The sequence below is a fragment of the Lotus japonicus genome, chromosome 2 (genome assembly GCF_012489685.1).
Source record: "Lotus japonicus ecotype B-129 chromosome 2, LjGifu_v1.2".
NCBI classification, from domain to species: Eukaryota; Viridiplantae; Streptophyta; class Magnoliopsida; order Fabales; family Fabaceae; genus Lotus; species Lotus japonicus.
The window spans coordinates 63,277,319-63,296,855 of NC_080042.1; the positions used below are offsets into that span (position 1 = coordinate 63,277,319).

Sequence of the window (19,537 nt, forward strand, 5' to 3'; positions counted from 1 at the left end):
ATAGTGCAATCCTCCTGCAAGAACAAACATATCCTGAATGTTGTTTAACAGAGTAACATCCTTAATAATCCCCACCAAACTATTTTGTAGCCATGGTTCCACCTTTTCCTCTATCTCAATTGAACAGCCCTTCCCCAACTCCAGTTCTTTCTCTTCAAGAGACAAGCTTGCTGGTTGCTTGATGTTCTTGCCCTTGTTGCCATCCATCAGGGCATTCTTGTAGGAGGAAGATCCACCGCCCCCTCCCTGGATGCCATGCTCAATACAAGGCCTTCCCTGTTTCTGGTTGTGCACCGCTGCAACTGCGTGATTCAGCGATTCTGTCCGCCTCCCATCTTGAAATCTCTGCCCCTTAGCTTTCATACCAGTTACCTCATTCTCTTTCTGAAATCTGGGTAAGTTCACATGCAATTTCAAATTGCCAATCAAAATATTATCCAGCCGCCTTTCCATATACCTGCAGTCCACCACATCCCAGAATCTGGCGAAGCCAAAACGAAGACCCGCTCGGTTCACCCTGTTAGGAATCACAACCTCCTTAACTTTTCCATACTTTCCAAAAACTCCCCACATAGATTTGGCATCAAAGTTGTCGGGAAAGTGTGAGAAATAGAATGAAGTGACATTCCTCTATCTTCTTCCTGTAACTGTAATCCAGCCTTGATCTCCATCACTTGCGCCAGCAGCCTTTCCACCATTCTCTCTTCGTCGAATGCTACCCCCTCGACTTCCCGCTCTCTCCCACCCTCTCTCTAGTTTCTCTCTCATCCCGTTCTCACACTCACCAAGACATAATACATGTACCTATCATCCTTCTAAGGTCTTATCAAGAATTTCAACAGTTTTAACTTAATGGAAGCCCACTTTTATATTTTGTGTCTTTAGCGTTGTTTTCAATCCCTCATTTGCCTGAACGCTGCCCGTGGACAAGAATTCTACTTATCCTTTCAATCCTTTCTTGGACAGATTTGACAGTTTCATCTTTTGAACATTGAATCACAATGTAGTCACTGTTCGGTAACTTGTGGATGAAGAACTGAAGCCACGACGACAACGACAAGCAAGACGACATCGCCGGTGGTGGTAAGCCAAAAGTCAAGAAAAGTAATCCAAAGCGAGACCAACATGTTTAATTTCTATATGAGAACTAGGTCAACTACCATTAGTTAAGAAGAGTTTGAAGAGTAATTCAGTTTATATTAAGATACATATTTAGAAATTGCTTGTAAATTTTAAATTGATTATGTCAATACATATTCTAATTAATTGTTTAATGTTAATCCATAAAATATCTAACAATCTCACACTTAGATATAATTAGACAATTAACAGAAATATGAGTATTATTAAAACTAGAATATTGAAAATGGACCAAACGCATATCAATCAAGAGTAAAAATATTAAAGTTTAACTTCTTTCTAATCTTCTTTTTTTGAACTTTCTTTCTAAGACCATGTACAATGGTGTAAACAAGTTTTTCCCATTCAACACCACTTTTTATCTTCCCAACACTCCACATCATCTTCTCTCTCCAATTCAACACACTTTCAACAAATACCCACTCCAATGGTTTTCTCTCTCAACACCCTACCCCACCACTCACCCTACCCCACCACTTTTTATTTCATATTTTTATTTAATTTTATGTTTTTGTTTTTTTTATTTACATAAAATTACAATTATTATTTTAAATTAAATTAAATAATAAACACTTAACGAATTAATTTTTTTTAATATAGATAATAATTTATTTTATTTCCTTAACTAAAAAATGGAAGACGATAAACGAAGCACACAATAATTTATTTTATTTTCTTAACTTAAAATGCAAGACAACAAACTAAGCACACAACACACAAATAACGTAATTAGTACGATACAAATCATCTTCCATCACGAAGCATTTGCAAACTTTGTCCATATGTGCTTCACTAGATCTGCTTGCAGTTCGTGATGAATGTTCGAATCACGCAACTCGGATCTAGCACGCACATGATTTGCAAAAGCGGGTAACACCTCGGTCGAGTATGGTTGCGGTGTACTAGATCCACCTTCCCCAGATTGCTCAAAATCGGTCCAACGTTGAGCAAATGTATCTCGTTCATCCTCAACAATCATATTATGTAATATGATGCATGACCTCATAATGATACCCAAATCAGCTATGTCCCACAAACGAGCTGGTTCACGGATGATTTTAAAACGAGCTTGAAGAACTCCAAATGCACGTTCGATGTCCTTCCGACATCTCTCCTGAACTTGTGCAAACAACTTATCCGGTTCACTTTGAGGAAGTCTGATCGATTTGACGAAAGTTGGATAAGAAGGGTAGATACCATCAGCTAGATAGTATGTCATATTATAGGGACGTTGATTCACAATGAAACTCACAGTTGGAGCCTTTCCCTGTTCCACATCATCAAACACTGGTGATCGATCTAGAACGTTTATGTCGTTCAACGTTCCCGGACATCCAAAAAAGGCATGCCAGATCCATAGATCATGAGATGCAACTGCTTCAAGAATAACTGTAGTGGTTCCCATATCCCCTCTAGTAAATTGACCTTCCCATGCTTTAGGACAATTTTTCCACTCCCAGTGCATGCAGTCAATACTCCCGATCATGCCTGGGAACCCCCTTTGTTCACTAACCTGTAGTATTCTTTGCAGGTCCTCTTGAGTTGGTGCTCTCAAGTACTCGTGCTCATACAATCGTATGATTCCATTACATAATCTATGTAAACACTCCAGTGCTGTAGTACCTCCTATTTTGATGTACTCATCGACTGCATCTGCTGCCACACCATATGCTAACATTCGCATTGTTGTGGTACATTTTGCTAAGGGTGATATACCTTCTTTCTTGGCTGCATCAACTCGCTGGGTGAAGTAGTTATCACTACTTGAAAGGTCCCCAACGATTCGAAGGAAAACGTGTTTTTGCATCCGGTACCGACGACGAAACATTGAATCGTCATATGTAGGCTCATTGGCAAAGTAGTCGTCAATTAGCCTTCGGTTTGCTGCTGCATGATCTCTACGGACATACTTTCTACGAGGTGCACTATCTTCCAAATTTTGGTTTGGACCCAACCCTAATTGGTTGAGTATAAGAGCTTCTTCAAGTTGAGAATTTTGAAGGTATGTTGCAATATCAAAAGGATTTTCACAAGGATTCTCAAAAGGATCAAAAGGATCCATTTGTTGTGAAATTCGAAGTAGAAAGTAAGAGGTTTTGGATATTGGTACATAAATTGATCTATGAATCCATATATATAAGTAAATTGAATGGTGGACACTGACGGATTCAAAACAAGTTACCCACTAGAGTTAATAATCGGAAAAGGACTAGATTCGAATTGAGTGGAGCATATTCAAACCCAATAACCCATACACTAAAGCCGAACACTGCAGACTTGACACCACTGGCAAATTATTAAAGCAAACCCCACCGACTTGACACCACTGGAAAATTATTAAAGCAAACCCCACCGACTTGACACCACTGACAGATTCGAAACAAGTTACCCACTAGAGTTAATAATCGGAAAAGGAGTAGATTCGAATTGAGTGGAGCATATTCAAACCCAATAACCCATACACTAAAGCCGAACACTGCAGACTTGACACCACTGGCAAATTATTAAAGCAAACCCCACCGACTTGACACCACTGGCAAATTATTAAAGCAAACCCCACCGACTTGACACCACTGACAGATTCGAAACAAGTTACCCACTAGAGTTAATAATCGGAAAAGGAGTAGATTCGAATTGAGTGGAGCATATTCAAACCCAATAACCCATACACTAAAGCCGAACACTGCAGACTTGACACCACTGGCAAATTATTAAAGCAAACCCCACCGACTTGACACCACTGGCAAATTATTAAAGCAAACCCCACCGACTTGACACCACTGACAGATTCGAAACAAGTTACCCACTAGAGTTAATAATCGGAAAAGGAGTAGATTCGAATTGAGTGGAACATATTCAAACACAATAACTCATACATTAAAGCCGAACATTACAGACTTGCCATCACTGACAAATTATTAAAGAAAACACAACATACTTGACGACAACACTGACAAATGGTTAAAGCAAACACCACAGACTTGACACCACTGGCGGGTTTGACCGAATACAGACAAATACTCGATTGAAATTAATTACCAAATAGGTCTTGGGCCAACTTACTCAACAGCTCTTTCTTACGGTCATCGAGATCCTCTTCAGAACTTAGCTTGAGATACAAATTGGTTTTCATCAATTGGTTAGTTTGTTCTTGCACCATTGTTAGCTTATCAATTCGTGCAATCTCTTGAGCCTTCAAATCTTTGTATTCAACCCAAACTTTCCCCTTCTCCTCAACGACAGGTTCTTTACTTTTCTTTTTATTCTTTCTTTTAGCTGCCTCCCTACCCATTGGACGAGGAATTGATCCTATAGTGGTTGAGCCACATGCATCACTGTCGTGAGATCTCTTAGATCCACTACTTGCTGAGCCACCATTTCCTCCTACTTGACTACAAAAACGTGGTAGATCACGGAGAGCGATCCATTCTTCCATCAAAGTAAATTGAACATTCTTCCCACATGCGAATAATTCCTGCGCTTTTGCCAAAACATCATTATCCGACCAACCGCTTCCTTGTTGACGCTTAGCGGCATCATAAGCGCCAATCCATTTACCCAGTATTTTGTTCATATAATTCCAACGGTTTCGACATGCAATTCCATCACGCGGAGGATCGAATGAGCAATGCTCATTACAATACTCAGCAATATCTCTCCAAAATGTTTCTCCTTTCTGGTTTTTCCCCACAACACTGCTTGTTCCACAGTTAATCCACCCACTAATTAGCACCATATTTTGTGCAGTGTTCCATGCGGGTGCATGCGTTTTTTTGCTCTTAGGAGTGACTTCATTGACTTCATTATCAGCTGACCCGTCACCAAGATTGACTTGTGTTGAAAATTCCGGAAATTCCGGTCCATCAACACTAGGAAAATTTGCACGAACCATTGGCATATAACCACTAGACTGGGGTGTTTGAGATGGATATCTCACAGATCCATAAGATGGATGAAAGTTTGGAACAAATGATGACTGGTTCGAATACTGATTTGGATCTGGATAATAGTTTGGATTTTGAGGATGTTGGTTGGAGAATTGATGTGGGACTTGAAAATAGTTTGGATTTTGAGGACGTTGGTTGGAGAATTGATGTGGGACTTGATAATTGGTGGGATTTTGAGGACGTGGGTAAGAAAATTGATTTGGATCTTCATAGTTGTTGGGATTTTGGTTGGAAATTGGGTAGCTTGAAGAATTCTGGGTGTTGTAATGGTGATTGTTGGGATCCATTTCAAAACAAATGCTAATAGAAGGATAATAAGATGGTGAGAGAGATAATAAAGATGGGGAAAAACTTGGTTTTTTTTTCTGTGTCCAAATCTATCAAACCAAGTCTGTATTTATAGAGAAAAAAAAGTTATGAATTTTGGTAAAAAAAAAAAAAAAAAAAAAAACATTTTCAACAAGATAATTCAGTTTAAAGTTTTTTAAAAAAAAAAATCCGGCTGGCCAATGGGACGCTGCCACGCGTCCCATCCTCACCCACTCGGTCTTCTCTCTCCTCTCCCACTGACACGCCACGCGCCTTGTCGGCGCGTGTCGTGCACGCGCCTTGCTCTCTCCAATCCGGAGCTGCCACGTGGCTCCGGATGCTCCTCTCAACTTTGTTGAACCGGTTCAACATTTTCCCACTTTCAACCGCTTTCAACCAACCATTGCATGGTTTCAACAACTCTCAACATGTTTCAACATGGCATTCAACATGCCATTGTAAGTGGTCTTAGAAATCAAATAATAAAGTCATATAAAATCATTTGAATAGCATTAAGAAACATCAATTTACTGTTATAAAATTTAATAAGAAAATTGTAACTGCAATCGTAAAATAATTGAATTAATATAAAATTTAAACATCAACTAGTAACGAGGTACGTTATGAAGGACTAAAGACACTTTTTTTTTTAAAGAGACTACCTCCTTTTCATCTTTAGCACTTTCCATGCACTAAAATTGAACCCAAGACATGGTTCATTGCATTTCATCAATTATCATTTGAGCTAATATTGCTAGTGCCTTTCACATATATGATTAAATGCCCAAATTTCTTCGTATGGGGCAATCATGCCAAAATTATATTATCAGTCCCCTGGTTCATACCGTGGCTCATTCTTCCTCGATTATTAATGGTCAATCAATAATATTAGAAATGATTTTGGATTCAAACTGTGAAAAACAACAATTTTTCATAGTTAATTTGTGTTATGAATCTTCTAGATTCATAGCTAAAGGATATCATACTATTCTTTTGGATCCATAGCTTTTGTATCATGCTTTGGTTCTTCTGGATCTATGTCATATGAATCTTCAGGATTCAAAAAGTTTTCTACTATGGTACTTATGGACTCATAGTTTATGAATTTTCAGGATTCATAAAAATTTCTACTATGGTTTTTCTGAACTCGTAGTTTAATCAATGTACAAAATAAGGATTCAAAGAATAAATTATACAAAAAATAAAATTATAACATTTCACACAAATGCTATATTTTACGCCTTGATGAATATTGATTTTTGGGAAAAAAACTTGGAGAAGGATTCTTGACTTCATAGCACTGGCTTGAAAAAGAAGTGGAAGAACTTAGAAATTTTGGAGACTATCGTGCTGATAACGTGTTAAGAATAAGGGTGAGCATAGCAAGTATATATAAGAAAAGAGGTAGAGAGAAGCAAGCGTCTAGAGAGAAGAGAGCAAAAGAAGAGAGAATAGTGTGAATGATGAGTGCTCATCTTGATGCATCTCCTTTGTATTTATAGGGGTGAATATGGATGAAAAAGCCAAGTTACATGGGCTTGAACTTAACCCATAATGGTCATCCAAATTATTCATAACGACAGAAATATTTTTGAAATGAGGGTGACATGAAAATGTGTAGGGTTGGTACTAAAACCAATTGTCATTTATTTTCATTGGTTAGACTTAGAAGTAGCTAGAGACAAAATTCTGTACAGAAGAATTGCAGAAGATAGAGAAGAGAGGGGTGTGGTCTGGTCAGCATTTTAGACAAAGAAAAGGGTGAGAGTGAAAGAGGGGCAGTTTGGATTGAGAATTGGTGAGAAAGGCACGAGACATGAATAAATGGGAGAGGTGGAAAAAGGGGCCGGTGATGAGCCTCATCATAGCCCTCATGATCGTTACGTCCTTTTTCATTCCCCACTCCCAAACATCTCCAACTTTCTCCTCTCCTCTTCTTCCCTATCCCTACTCTTTCTTTTTAAACTGCTAACATCCAAATTAGTATTAGTATAGATGAAAGATATGTTCAAGAGACATTAGAGCTCAAACCACTAATCCACTAATGAACTAACACCATAAAACAGCAAGATATTTATACACCATATCTTTATCTAAAATTGTATATTTAAACATTGAATATATGGATTTTATCTTTTATAAAATCTTCACCTCTTTTATTCATAATTAATGTGAGACTTCAACTCACACTTGAATTCTAAGAGATAATATAAGATAAGAGACATGTGTAATAGATGTAGTATATATTTTTTTGGTAAAAATAATGGTAGAAAAGACAAAAAGCACAACTATCAGCAGGGCACCAAGGAAACCAGCAAAGGCCCACTCCTAGGTGGAGTGTTAGAGGAACTCTTGGAGGAGAATTGCCCACCAACTGGGTTTTACTAGACGCATGAGATTCCAAACCTTCAATCTATGGGGAGGTGAGAGTTAAACTCAGAATCTGTGGCCAGTATATATGAAATAATATGAAGTAAGGATAAATAGAAAAATGAAGTATATGTGCATTGTAGATACTTTTGTAAAAATAGAGATTAATTGTTTCTTGATAAAAAAAAGTTTCATTGTAGCATTGACACCCATATTAGAAATATGGAAAAAAAAAAAAAGAGATAATCGATAGATATGATATATAATAGGAAAATATTAGATAAATACTTGGTAAGTGTAAAAATCCATAGTTTATACTGAGAAAAGAACAAGGGCGATAAAGAGAACCCTCCTATTCTAAATTTATAATTGCCTCACTCATGTTTTTTAATTGGCATGACAAAGTTTTATTAATGAGATAAGAAATTGAGACACTATTTAACAACATAAAATCTTAATCTTAAAAAGAGATAAAAAGAAAAGTGGGTGTGAATTTATCAAAATTTTCCATACACAAACACACACAAGTCACCCTCACTTTGTCCCATGTTAAACCAACACCACACACACACTCTCTTCCTATTTGCTCTCGGGGGAGTGATCAATCCCTATCTCTGAATGTCTGAGGCCCAATATACTTCACAGTTTCAGCTCACACAGCTCATTTTGAACAACAGATTCTGCTTTATCAGCATCAACCTATACTATATATAAACTTTTCTACTTTTCATTTTGAAGTAGCTATGAGTTACCATTTTCTGGTCCACCTTCTAATCTCGAACCTTGCATGCTAAACTAGTACACACTCACTTTTATTTTCCCTTTGTTCTTGCTTTTTCCAACTTCAACAACACCATTTCTGTACTCTACACATATCATTTCAATTCCCATCACCAAGTGACAAGGGAAAAAAGAGACAGACACAGAGAAATCTATTCAAAGCACCCCCACTTTATACACACATAACATATCATGCCCCTGTCATTAGTTATAATCCTATGATTATAAGCTGATATAGCTAGTAGCTTCATTCTGCTATTCATCATTACAAAAATGTGGATGGTGGGTTACAATGAAGGTGGTGAGTTCAACATGGCTGATCATTCATTCAGTGGAAAGAAAACCAGGCCTTTCATGCCAATGCCAATGGCTTCTCCAAACAATGCTTTAACAACAACAACCAGCATTCATGGCAACACTTTCTTTTCACAATATCATCACTATCATCACCATCATCAAGGTATGCTGTTTTACTTTTTACCCCTCTTCCTTTCCTTCTCTGTGTTTGAGTTGTACATGCACACATTTTAGTTGGTTAGTCTTATAGCATGTTAACATCAGCTTATTTTTACTCAGAATCGATTTTGACACTAGAAGCTATACTCACATATGCTTCTCTCTAGAAATGATTTTGGTTTTACAATCAACTAGAGAAGGATTTCGCAACTTGGACTAATTTGTTTGCTTGTTTTAGCAGCAATATTGGGAGAGCAGCAGAGCAAGAGAGATGAGTGCAATGATGGTACACCAGTTGTGGTGAGCTCAAGGTGGAATCCTACCCCGGAGCAGCTAAGAGCATTGGAAGACTTGTATAGTGGAGGAACAAGGACACCTTCTGCGGAGCAAATTGAGCACATCACTGCACAGCTTAGAAGGTTTGGTAAAATTGAAGGGAAGAATGTTTTCTATTGGTTTCAAAATCACAAAGCCAGAGAAAGGCAAAAGCGCCGCCGTCAAATGGAATCATCATCATCTGCTGCTGGTGATCATGGTCACCAACAACACCGCGATTGTGAGGCTCCGGAGAAGAAAAATCCAGGTAACACCCATGTATTCAATTCTTGTAGCATGTCTGGATCATTGTATTTTTCCTCAGAATCAATTCTAGCATCGAGAAGCTATTGAAAGGATACTCTCTTGAAAATTGATTTTGGATTTGGAATCTTAGAAGGATTTCTAAACATGCTTGCTTCTTTTTTTTCTCATTTGAATTGTTGCTTGTTGTTTGCTTGAGATGTAAAGTTGTGTTCTTTTGTTTTTCTTTTTGTGTACAGGTGCAACTAGGACAATGTCTGAAGTGGAACAGACCAAGAACTGGGCACCCTCTACAAACTGCAGTACTCATGCAGAGGTCTAATATTCTACATCTAATATCCTTCTTTGTCTTTTCTTTGTCTTTGTTTTCTGTCCTTGTTCATGGACTAGTACCTTTTGCTTTTTCAACTTTGGGATTCGCTTAATCTCCAAGAAATCATAAGCATCATATCCATTAATCAGTGATTATAATTTGCATATGATTACTAGGTAAAGATCTAGTTGATAAACATTATGTATTATGAAAAGATCTGAACTAGCATGGGAAAGGACCCGGCAAAAGCAACAAAAGCTTTGTTTGTTGGGAAATGCAAATAGCTTAAAAGCTGAACTCCTTCCTTTCTGTCGGGGCTCTTGTCATGAAACTTAGCTCCTGTGCTTATTCATGTCATTTAGTTCACTAGCTTTTAGGGAACCCCATAACATTCTATACAATTGATCACTCTTGATGATAGAAAAGACAACCTCACCCTACTTTAATTTAAGTTGTCTTATAGCTGCATGGCTGGTTTCACAGTCAAATGTTGAATCAATTCTGGCTACTAGCTACAAGTTTTAGTGTGTTTTTGGTTTCACATTGAGAACCTCATAGTCAAATCTAATAGAGTAAAATCAATTTTGGATGATCGTATAGTGTATATTTAGATACATGATGAAAAATTATGGTCACATCAAAATTATGGTGGACAATCGCAAAAGCTAAAAGAAGTTGCATTTGTCCACCATAATTTTGGCTACTCAAACATGCACATAAATGTTCAAGAGTCATTTTGGAGAATTGATTTCAACCCCAGAATCAATTCTCCTATAAAAGATAGAGATAGTAACTTATGCATTAAACATAATCAATTCTAAGATTTTACAAAAATGATTCACAACATCACACTACAAAAACCATTTTTCTCATAAATGTATCCAAACTTAAATTGCTTCATTTGCAGCTCGTGTTTACTATAATTAATTTTTTCAAAACCAATTTTATCCACAACAATTGTGACTACGCACATTCAAACACTCGCTTAAAGAAACATGTGTGACTTTAATTGAATGCCCAATTGAAATATGTGTCATCATTCAATACCTTGCTCTCCCAAACATATGTATGTTAAGTTTTTCATGTGTTTGCATGACTGCAATTAAAAACAATTACAGGAATCTGTTCCAACACAAAGAGCAGCAAAAGCAGTGGTTGCTGCAGAGTGCAGACTTGGTGGATGGCTCCAATTTGATGAAGAAGAATCACAACAAAGAAGAAACTTTCTGGAAAGGAATGACACATGGCACATGATGCATCAGTTAACTTGTCCTCCTCCACCTGCACCTGTCACACCCCTCATAAAAACCTCTCCTAATGCCTCTGCATCCACTTCTAGTAGTATCATGGCAACTACTACAACTACCACAGTAAGAAATTACCTCATTAAAACCCATGATCTCACCTTTTTCATTTCACCTCAGAGTGAAGAACATGATAACTGCGTTGTGGAGTCTCAAACCCTTCAACTTTTCCCCTTGAGGAGTACTAGTGATGGTGATGGCAGCAGCAGTGGAGACATTAACGATAAAGAGACAGAGATATCAGCTTCAGCATTGAATTCCAACCTGACCCCAAGTCAATTTTTTGAGTTCCTTCCATTGAAGAATTGATCAGAGACATATAAATATATACATAGCCATGTTTGTGAACTGATGGGATTGTGTTTTGGTGTTGTTAGTTTGTTGGAAAATGGCACTGCTTTTATTGTTAGAGATGTGAATGTTTCAAGGAATTGGTGCTGTAGTAGGAACACTCATCAGTGACTTTGAATGATGCAGGCATTTTCCTTCGGACTGCATGTGGACTATGTTGGTTGAATCAAAATTAGAAGTATTTACTACATCTAAAGGGTCATGGTAAATACTAAATAGGCCTTATTTAGTAACTTGATAGTTGATATTTTTATATACCTCTGCACTACATGTGGAGGACTTTAATGAGATATGTATGAGGAATTTGATCTGAGGGTTTGATTTAAAGACATAGTAAGATGTGACAGATTTGGATGTTTGAAGTTAAACTATATATGAGATTGGGTTGGAGAATTATTTTGTTCTTTTGTGACATACATGGAAAAAATTGCAAGGGAATGCACATGCGGGGCATTGCATCATTTATTAGTTGTAGGGGGAGTAAGAAATGTAGTGCTATTCACGACAATGAAGAAATCACATCAGTGCGAGAGAGAAGGTAAAAGAGTCAAGTGCATTTAAAGTGGAACTCGTGAATTTGATTGAGAGATATTTGATTTTCATACCAAAAAGTCAAAACAAAATGACACACACATGTATGTTTGTATTTGTGTGTGTAACTTACTTTTTCCTTAGCTAAAGTGATGCTATTGCAAAGTTTTGTAAAGAGAAAGTAAGTGAAACTATTTTTCAAGATTAAATGAGATGAGACTTATTGTGAGACATGAAAGCACTAAAATGAAGGAGAAAACATACACTTCCTTGTACAATTTTAAAATATGTGCCACTTAATGTTATTGTCGATCAAGTCAACACAAAGTAGTGTCGGTTTTCCGTTCATTAGCATTAATTTGTTAAAAAAAAATCACCGGCCACTTTAATGTCGGCTCATATTGATGTTAATTTGAAATAGATCTGACCCATTATTTCGGCCCATACATTAGTGTTGGCTTGACTGAGGCTAATGTTCGATGAAATCTATGTCCAAGCATCAGCCTTGGTCTAGCCGATGCTAATGTTCAATGAGTACTAGCTAGGTTGTTTTCGCCTCTAGAACTTCACCCCAACTCTCGTTCTCTCCTCATCGTACCCTCCCCTCCCTCATCCCATCTTCGTGCCTTTGTGCCTTCCCCGCGACAAACTGCCTCACTCTCTAACTTTCCCTTAGTAAACTCTTCCCTCCCCCTCCCTCCACCTCCACCTTTGTGCCACCACCTCACCGTGCCTAAGCTTCCTCCCGTCGTGACTATGTGACCTCATGTCGTGCCTCCACTAACAGGTGATGGGTTAGATCATGTGTTGGTTTCTTGAGGACCCATGAGTTGGTGGATATCGTGCAAACTTGGCACTACCTCTGGTACCGTGTTGCTATGAAATTTTGGATGGATCATTATAGCAATACATCTGACATCATGTTGCTATGCAATTTGAGATGGATCATAATCCTCATGGTTCATATCCATACTGGACCAGGAGTGTCATCCATCACAAATTGTATAACAACATGATGTCAGAGGTATGCACAATAGCCACCAAGTCAGAGACCCTTGAATGTGATGTAATAAGAAATATAGAGAATATTTAAAAAATGAATAAAAATGATATATGAGAGAAAATGGTGTGAATAAATTATTACTTGACATTTTTAGTCAATAGCCTTACTATACCCCTATGTTTTTATTCATGTTGCTATTAATAAATAATTTTTTGGATGAAAATTAATATATATTTTTAAATGTGACTTATTTTTATATGATTTACTTTTAGTTTATGAATAATATTTTGAAATATAAATATAAATATAATTTATTTTAATATACTGTAAAATGGGGACTACAAAATTATTTAAATCTTAATTTTTTACTGATCAATCTTAACCATTTATTATAACAATCAACGGCTAATATTTTACATCAGAACATACACGAGAGAATAATGGTGCCTTTTAGGGGTTTAGAGTTTAGACCCATTGGCTACCAGGATTCCACACAAACACTGACCCTCGCTCCTCTCTCTTGCCGCCACCCTTGTCTTCGCCGCTTCCCGCCGTCGCTTGCCGGATCGGAGTTTCACAGCCACCCCTGTCTCTGGCGTCGCCGTCACAGGCTTCATCTCGCGGCTGCAGTAGTAATCTTTCTCGAAACCATTGAAGGTAAATCAGTAAACGAATCTCCTTTGCTTGATTTTCATTTGCGGCATTCATTTACGGAACCCATTTACATGTTATGATATGGGAAGCTTTTTTGTGCTATTTTGCTGTGTAACTACAGTGGAAGCAGCTTCTTAGTTGGACTGATCACTGATGCATATTAGGTGTTTGATGAAATGGCTGTTTGAGTTTAAGTGTAGGGTTAGCTGAAGCTACTGTAATAGCTGTTAGGGTTTCAGTTACTGGCATAAAAAACAAGTACCCAGTTTCAGTTTGAATATTATTTATAAAAGTTGTAGGTTTATTACTGTTATTGATCTAATGAGAATTATTAGGAAATATGAATTGGTTTTATTCTTGTGGTAACTAGTGAGAGGAAAGAAATATGATAAGATAACAATCAGAGTTGTACATTTAGACTTAGTTACACGGGTACTTGTGCCAACTTGATGCGAAAAGTAGTAAATTATTTTCATGGAATCAAACTAGATATATATAGTGATTGAGAATGTGAAGTTGCTTTATGCAATCAATCTTATGAGGCAACATTAGCATTATATGGTTTTTATGTGATTTTTGGATTGGGAATCCTAATGGATATGTAGGAGAAGCTTAAGCTAAGTTCATTTTGGATTAAAATGGTATTCTGACATTCTTAGCAATTCCATTATCGAAATCTGTTTTGAATGCATAAAACAAAAATCTACTGGTTGATAGTGAATTTGTGTGTAAAATTTTAACTCAAATGGAACACTTTTGACTTTTGAGTTTGATGGGGGTATGTGTGCTAAAGATGATTTAAGATGCTGAATTATGTCATGTGTGCTAAATTTATTTAAGATAACAAATTCTGTTATGCGAGTTTCAAGTGGTCATGGGTCAAGATTTTGAATTTTGAATTCAGTTCTTACATTGTATGTCCAATGCTAGAGACTTTAAGTTAGAAGTGCAGAGGAAGTTCTAGTAGAGAATTAGAGGAACTCCTGATCTAACAAATAAGGATTTAACACCATTTATAAAGTGCATGAGAAGCAATTTGCAATGGTTGTATGAGTGTCTAGGTGTTTTATGAAGGAGGAAAGCATCTAATTAACTGATTTCAATTGTTATAGCCTTATAGGTAGCTAATCCAATTAATTGGTTGTATGTGTTTTTTTTGTGTAACATTTATTTTGAGTCTTTGTTAATGTTCAATTATGAACAAGTTTAGGGATGAAAGTCGTGAAACAGATTATTTATACTTTAATATCTTAGAATTTCTCCTTGACAAAATCCATGCTTCGATTGCTCTCCATTTGGCTGGCTGCATGTATAATGAGCAGTTGAGCTTGCTAATATGCTAATGTTAACGCACCATAAACCCTACTTAATACAGCCTTGATGTTTTCCATATTAAGAAAGAAAAGAAGAAAAAAGAAAATCAACACTATTTAATTATTTATACATGTTCTTTAGCAGACTGCAAAAAAGCTTTTAGTCTTGTACGTTCTGTAATTATGTCCCCTGAAGTGCATGCTGCAAGCTTATGGTTAGGAAATTCCATGCAAGTGCTCTTTACATTCTTCTCTAAATGTATTATGTATTCTAGGGATGTTTGAGTTGTTAACTTTGTGTTGTTTATCTGTATTTTGAACTTGGAAGGCTAAGTGCTGCTGCTGATATCGAATTGTTGGGAAAATGAGACTACTAACACACAACATGCTATCATCAAACATAAAGGGCGTGGTGAATGGATTCCCACTGCGCATCGAAGCAGTGAAAGTGGTGGAAAAGACGGTGGAAATGAATGGTGACTTCCTGAAAAAAATGTTTGATAAGATTGATTGGAAGGCTTTTGTGGTTGCATCACAGGCCATGGGATACACTGAGCTACCTGAGGAGGCTGACTCTTCTATGCTAGATTCAAATGAATTCCTGAACAGGTTTCACCATGCCCTCTTGGAACTCCACCTTGAAGAAGGCGCTCTTGTTTGCCCAGAGACCGGACGACGCTTCCCTGTCAGTAAGGGCATTCCGAACATGCTTCTTCACGAGGACGAGGTCTGAATTTTGCTGTTAATCCATGATCACCTTCCCCTGTACGAGCACCCTTCTCTGTTTACTATGTTCTCTGTCACTATGTAGTTAAAAATGCTAGTACTGGAAAGAATTCAACTTCAATGGATTTATAGTTTTGATCATCAAGTTTGCTTTATTTTGTTGACAAATGGTGTATTGTGTGGCTTTTTTGCTGGGCTATTCATGGATAATTTTGACTATTTCCAGCTGGCATGTTAGCTCAAATTGCATCAAGAGCATCAAAGGCTTCTTGATTTCGATTAGTTCCTGCTTCTATATCTATAGATGATGCCAATTATTAGGATGACAGTTTACTTTTACAATTTAAATAAAATATAGAAAGATAAAAGAAAAAGTCAGGTTTTCTAAGATACGTTTTAATTATAGGAAGTTACTTTTCATCACGAACCATTTTGAACTTACTACTGTATTAGTGTTTACAAGAAGGGATCCATATTAGGGTGAACCATTATTACCAATAATAATTTGGTCCACCGGTGGACCACCATCGGATTTGAGATTCTTAGAATGTTCTTTAAATGGATGGATATAATTGAATGAATGATAAAAAAAGTAAAAATATAATGTTTTTTTCTTATTTCCGCTTTCACCTGTCATTCATTGTTACTGAGATCTCCCCACCAACTTTTGCCGGAGTTTTGTTGAATAAGATTTTATGGGTATACATGAATTCGTCTAGAAGGGTGATGTGGGTTACTCCCTTCCAATTGACCTATGGTCATGAGGTCGTGGTGCTGGTCAAAATTTAAATGCAATCTGTCAGGTTGCAAAGACAATAAAAATTCCTCAAAATGATTATTGGGATATGATGTTCAATGAAATGTTGGACTTAGACGAGGAACGATTGGTTGCTTTGGAATCGATTACTCGGCAGAAGGAAAGCATAGCCAAGACCTACAATTAGAAGGTTAATACAAAATATTTTTATGTTTGCGACTACGTTTGGAAATTAATACCGAATTTCTTTTTTTTTTCCAAATAATGCATATTCAATCAGAGAAATTGTTCTGGATGCTCCAATTATGTCAATTAACGGTAAGTACTTGAAATTGTATTAACCTATTGTGCATGAAATTCAAACAAATTCATAAAGAAAAAATTAAGAGGCATCAAGTTACAAAACGATGAAATGTTGCCGGTCGATTATGAAACAGAAATGGTAAGATATTGCCATAATATGAAATAAGTTGACCTACAAAAGCCATCAAAGGCATAAGCAAAGCAGAAGTGACTAGCTTGGGTCAAGAAGACAACTTCAATGCACATTTGATTTCTTGAACTAAAGGCGCGAAGAGAAAATCGTGTCGAAATCTTGGGAAGTCGAAGTGTCAACCCTAAAAGGTTTTAGTAATATTGAATCACTTCCATTTGACTAGTTTGGGTCAAGAAGATAGCTTCAAAGCATATTTGATTTCTTGAATTAAAGGTGTGGAGAGAAAATTGTGTCGAAATCTTTGGAAGTCGAAGTGTCAGCCCTAAAAGATTTTAGTAATATTCAATCACTTCCATTTCTTTTTCCATTTCTTTCTCTTTATCTGCATAACTTTATAATCACTTATATTTTCCTATTATTTGCTTTTATTTTGTATTCTTTTCTCTTATATTCATTCGCCTCATTTTCACCCATGCATCTAAATAGAGGAAGCTTTGACTTTTCCCTTAAAAAGTTGCAATTTGATGGAAAAAGAAAACGTACGACGAGGAAGAGAAAAACCAGGTAAAGGGTTTGAGTGTGGAGTCCACGAGAAATGGGGAGATAAGGTTTTCTAAGGAGAAGTTGTGGTGACTTCATGTGAGAAAGAGTCATGAAACTGAGTACCTCATTTTTCGGAGTGAGAACTCAAAATTATAAGGGTTAAATATATTTTTAGTCCCTACAAAATAGGAGTGAATTGAATTTGATCTATCTAAAATTATTTCATAGCTTTTAGTCCCAACTTTAATAAAATAAGTGATGTATGTCCCTACAGTGCATTTTGTCACAGTTTAAATCGTCACTAATATATTTTGTTGACCGTTAAAAACCTCTGCTAATGCACTAAAACAGTCACAATAAAGAACAACAAAGACTAATTTTGCATATTTTATTAATGTTGGAATTAAAAGCTATAATATTTTTGAAAGAACTAAATACAATTCACTTCTATTTTAAAGAACTAAAAAGACATTCAACCATATTATAAAGAGATTACAAAGCAGATTTTCTTACATATATTGACCTTCATTTTAAACGATATTATAATATGAGAAAAAATTTAATGCACCGACGGTGTAAGATTTTTTTTACACCGTCAACCAATTAAATTGAGTAACATGACAAATCTTTAATTTTAAAATCTAATTGGTTAACGGAAGATGTCGATGCATCAAAATTAAAGTCTTATGATATTACATACTCCTCCTACTAGGCTATTATTATTATAGTTAAAACCCGGCAAACACACGAATCACAATCGCCTTCGCCTTCATCCAAACGCCACCTCTTTCTCTCTTCCAATCTCAAACACAATGGCAACTCCCCAACCCGTTCCCGTAGAATCCGACCCGACTCCACCGTTCCCCGCAAAAACCGACCCGGAACTTCCTCCCACCGCCTCACCCTACCTCCAAAACACGGCCGAACTCGAGAGAGTCTTCAACCGCTTCGACGCCAACAGCGACGGTAAGATCTCCGTCGACGAGCTCGACAGCGTCCTCCGCACGCTCGGATCCGGCGTGCCACCGGAGGAGCTTCAGCAGGTCATGGAAGACCTCGACACCGACCGCGACGGCTTCATCAGCCTCCCGGAGTTCGCTGCCTTCTGCCGCTCCGACGCGCCGGACGGAGGAACCGCCGAGCTCCGTGACGCGTTCGATCTGTATGACCGTGACGGGAACGGCCTCATCTCCGAGGCGGAGCTTCATCTGGCCTTGAATCGCCTCGGGATGAAGTGCTCCGTTGAGGAATGCCGTGATATGATCAAGTCTGTTGATTCTGATGGCGATGGGAGTGTCAACTTCGATGAGTTCAAGCAGATGATGACTTCTCAGAATCGTAGCGTCAATGGCTCCGGACCGGAGCAACTGTGAGTCTTCGCCGGTGTTGCTGCTGCTTCCACAGTACGATTCTTGTTTGTTTTTCTTCTATGAAGATAGCATAAATAATCTTTGTGGTGTGATGGTTGATCACACTAGTTAAACTTCTGACATAGATTGAAATTGAATCAAGATGAAAATAGAAATTTTCTTTGGCTTCGTTTGTTGTAAAATTCAATGGAGCTTGCGTTCTTCGCAGTTTTTCTTGAGTGTGTTTTTTATTCTTTTGGTCATTTTGCTTAATTCTTATTGTGGAATTGATTTGTAAATTAGTTAGTGCATGTTTGGTTTGACGTTAGAGCTAAAACAAATGTGGTTATCTCAAGCACGTAGACATGTTGAGTTTAAGGTGGATCGGAGAAGCAGGATTTTGACACGGCTAAGCAGCAACACCTCCTTGCCGCTATAAGGATTTCGAGATATCTCGTAGGAGCAACAACTAGCTGTGGTTTGTTCTTCAGGAAGGGGGATAAAAGTGAATTAATTTGGTTTTGGGTTTGTAGATAGTGATTTTGTAGGACTTGGATGAGTAGAGAAGCATAAGAAGGAACATAAGGTTATATTTTCATCTTAGGACTTCTAGTACAGTTGCTTCCAGTTTCAAGAAGGAACAGAAGAAGAGTATGTTTTTTCAGTTGCTTGTCAA

General features: G+C 37.3%; 4 protein-coding genes across 4 annotated transcripts; 3 read left to right on the top strand and 1 right to left on the bottom strand.

Annotated features, from left to right (window-relative positions):
* Positions 1–1,807: 1,807 nt before the first annotated feature.
* LOC130738794 (uncharacterized) lies at positions 1,808–5,618 on the bottom strand. Its single transcript, XM_057590947.1, has 2 exons — positions 4,192–5,618; positions 1,808–3,147 (listed from the first exon to the last, which is right to left on the bottom strand). The coding sequence occupies exons 1-2, from the start codon at positions 5,372–5,374 to the stop codon at positions 1,895–1,897; spliced, it is 2,436 nt and encodes an 811-aa protein (XP_057446930.1). The 5' UTR covers positions 5,375–5,618; the 3' UTR covers positions 1,808–1,894.
* A 2,500-nt stretch (positions 5,619–8,118) lies between these two features.
* On the top strand, positions 8,119–11,888 carry LOC130735538 (WUSCHEL-related homeobox 1-like). Its single transcript, XM_057587487.1, has 4 exons — positions 8,119–9,006; positions 9,244–9,585; positions 9,821–9,897; positions 11,013–11,888. The coding sequence occupies exons 1-4, from the start codon at positions 8,820–8,822 to the stop codon at positions 11,505–11,507; spliced, it is 1,101 nt and encodes a 366-aa protein (XP_057443470.1). The 5' UTR covers positions 8,119–8,819; the 3' UTR covers positions 11,508–11,888.
* Positions 11,889–13,531: 1,643 nt separating this feature from the next.
* On the top strand, positions 13,532–16,058 carry LOC130738795 (multifunctional methyltransferase subunit TRM112 homolog A-like). Its single transcript, XM_057590948.1, has 2 exons — positions 13,532–13,740; positions 15,379–16,058. The coding sequence occupies exon 2, from the start codon at positions 15,415–15,417 to the stop codon at positions 15,781–15,783; it is 369 nt and encodes a 122-aa protein (XP_057446931.1). The 5' UTR covers positions 13,532–13,740; positions 15,379–15,414; the 3' UTR covers positions 15,784–16,058.
* A 2,172-nt stretch (positions 16,059–18,230) lies between these two features.
* LOC130738796 (probable calcium-binding protein CML27) lies at positions 18,231–19,124 on the top strand. Its single transcript, XM_057590949.1, has one exon. It carries the CDS (start codon positions 18,325–18,327, stop codon positions 18,883–18,885), a length of 561 nt encoding a protein of 186 aa, XP_057446932.1. The 5' UTR covers positions 18,231–18,324; the 3' UTR covers positions 18,886–19,124.
* The last annotated feature ends 413 nt before the right edge of the window (positions 19,125–19,537 follow it).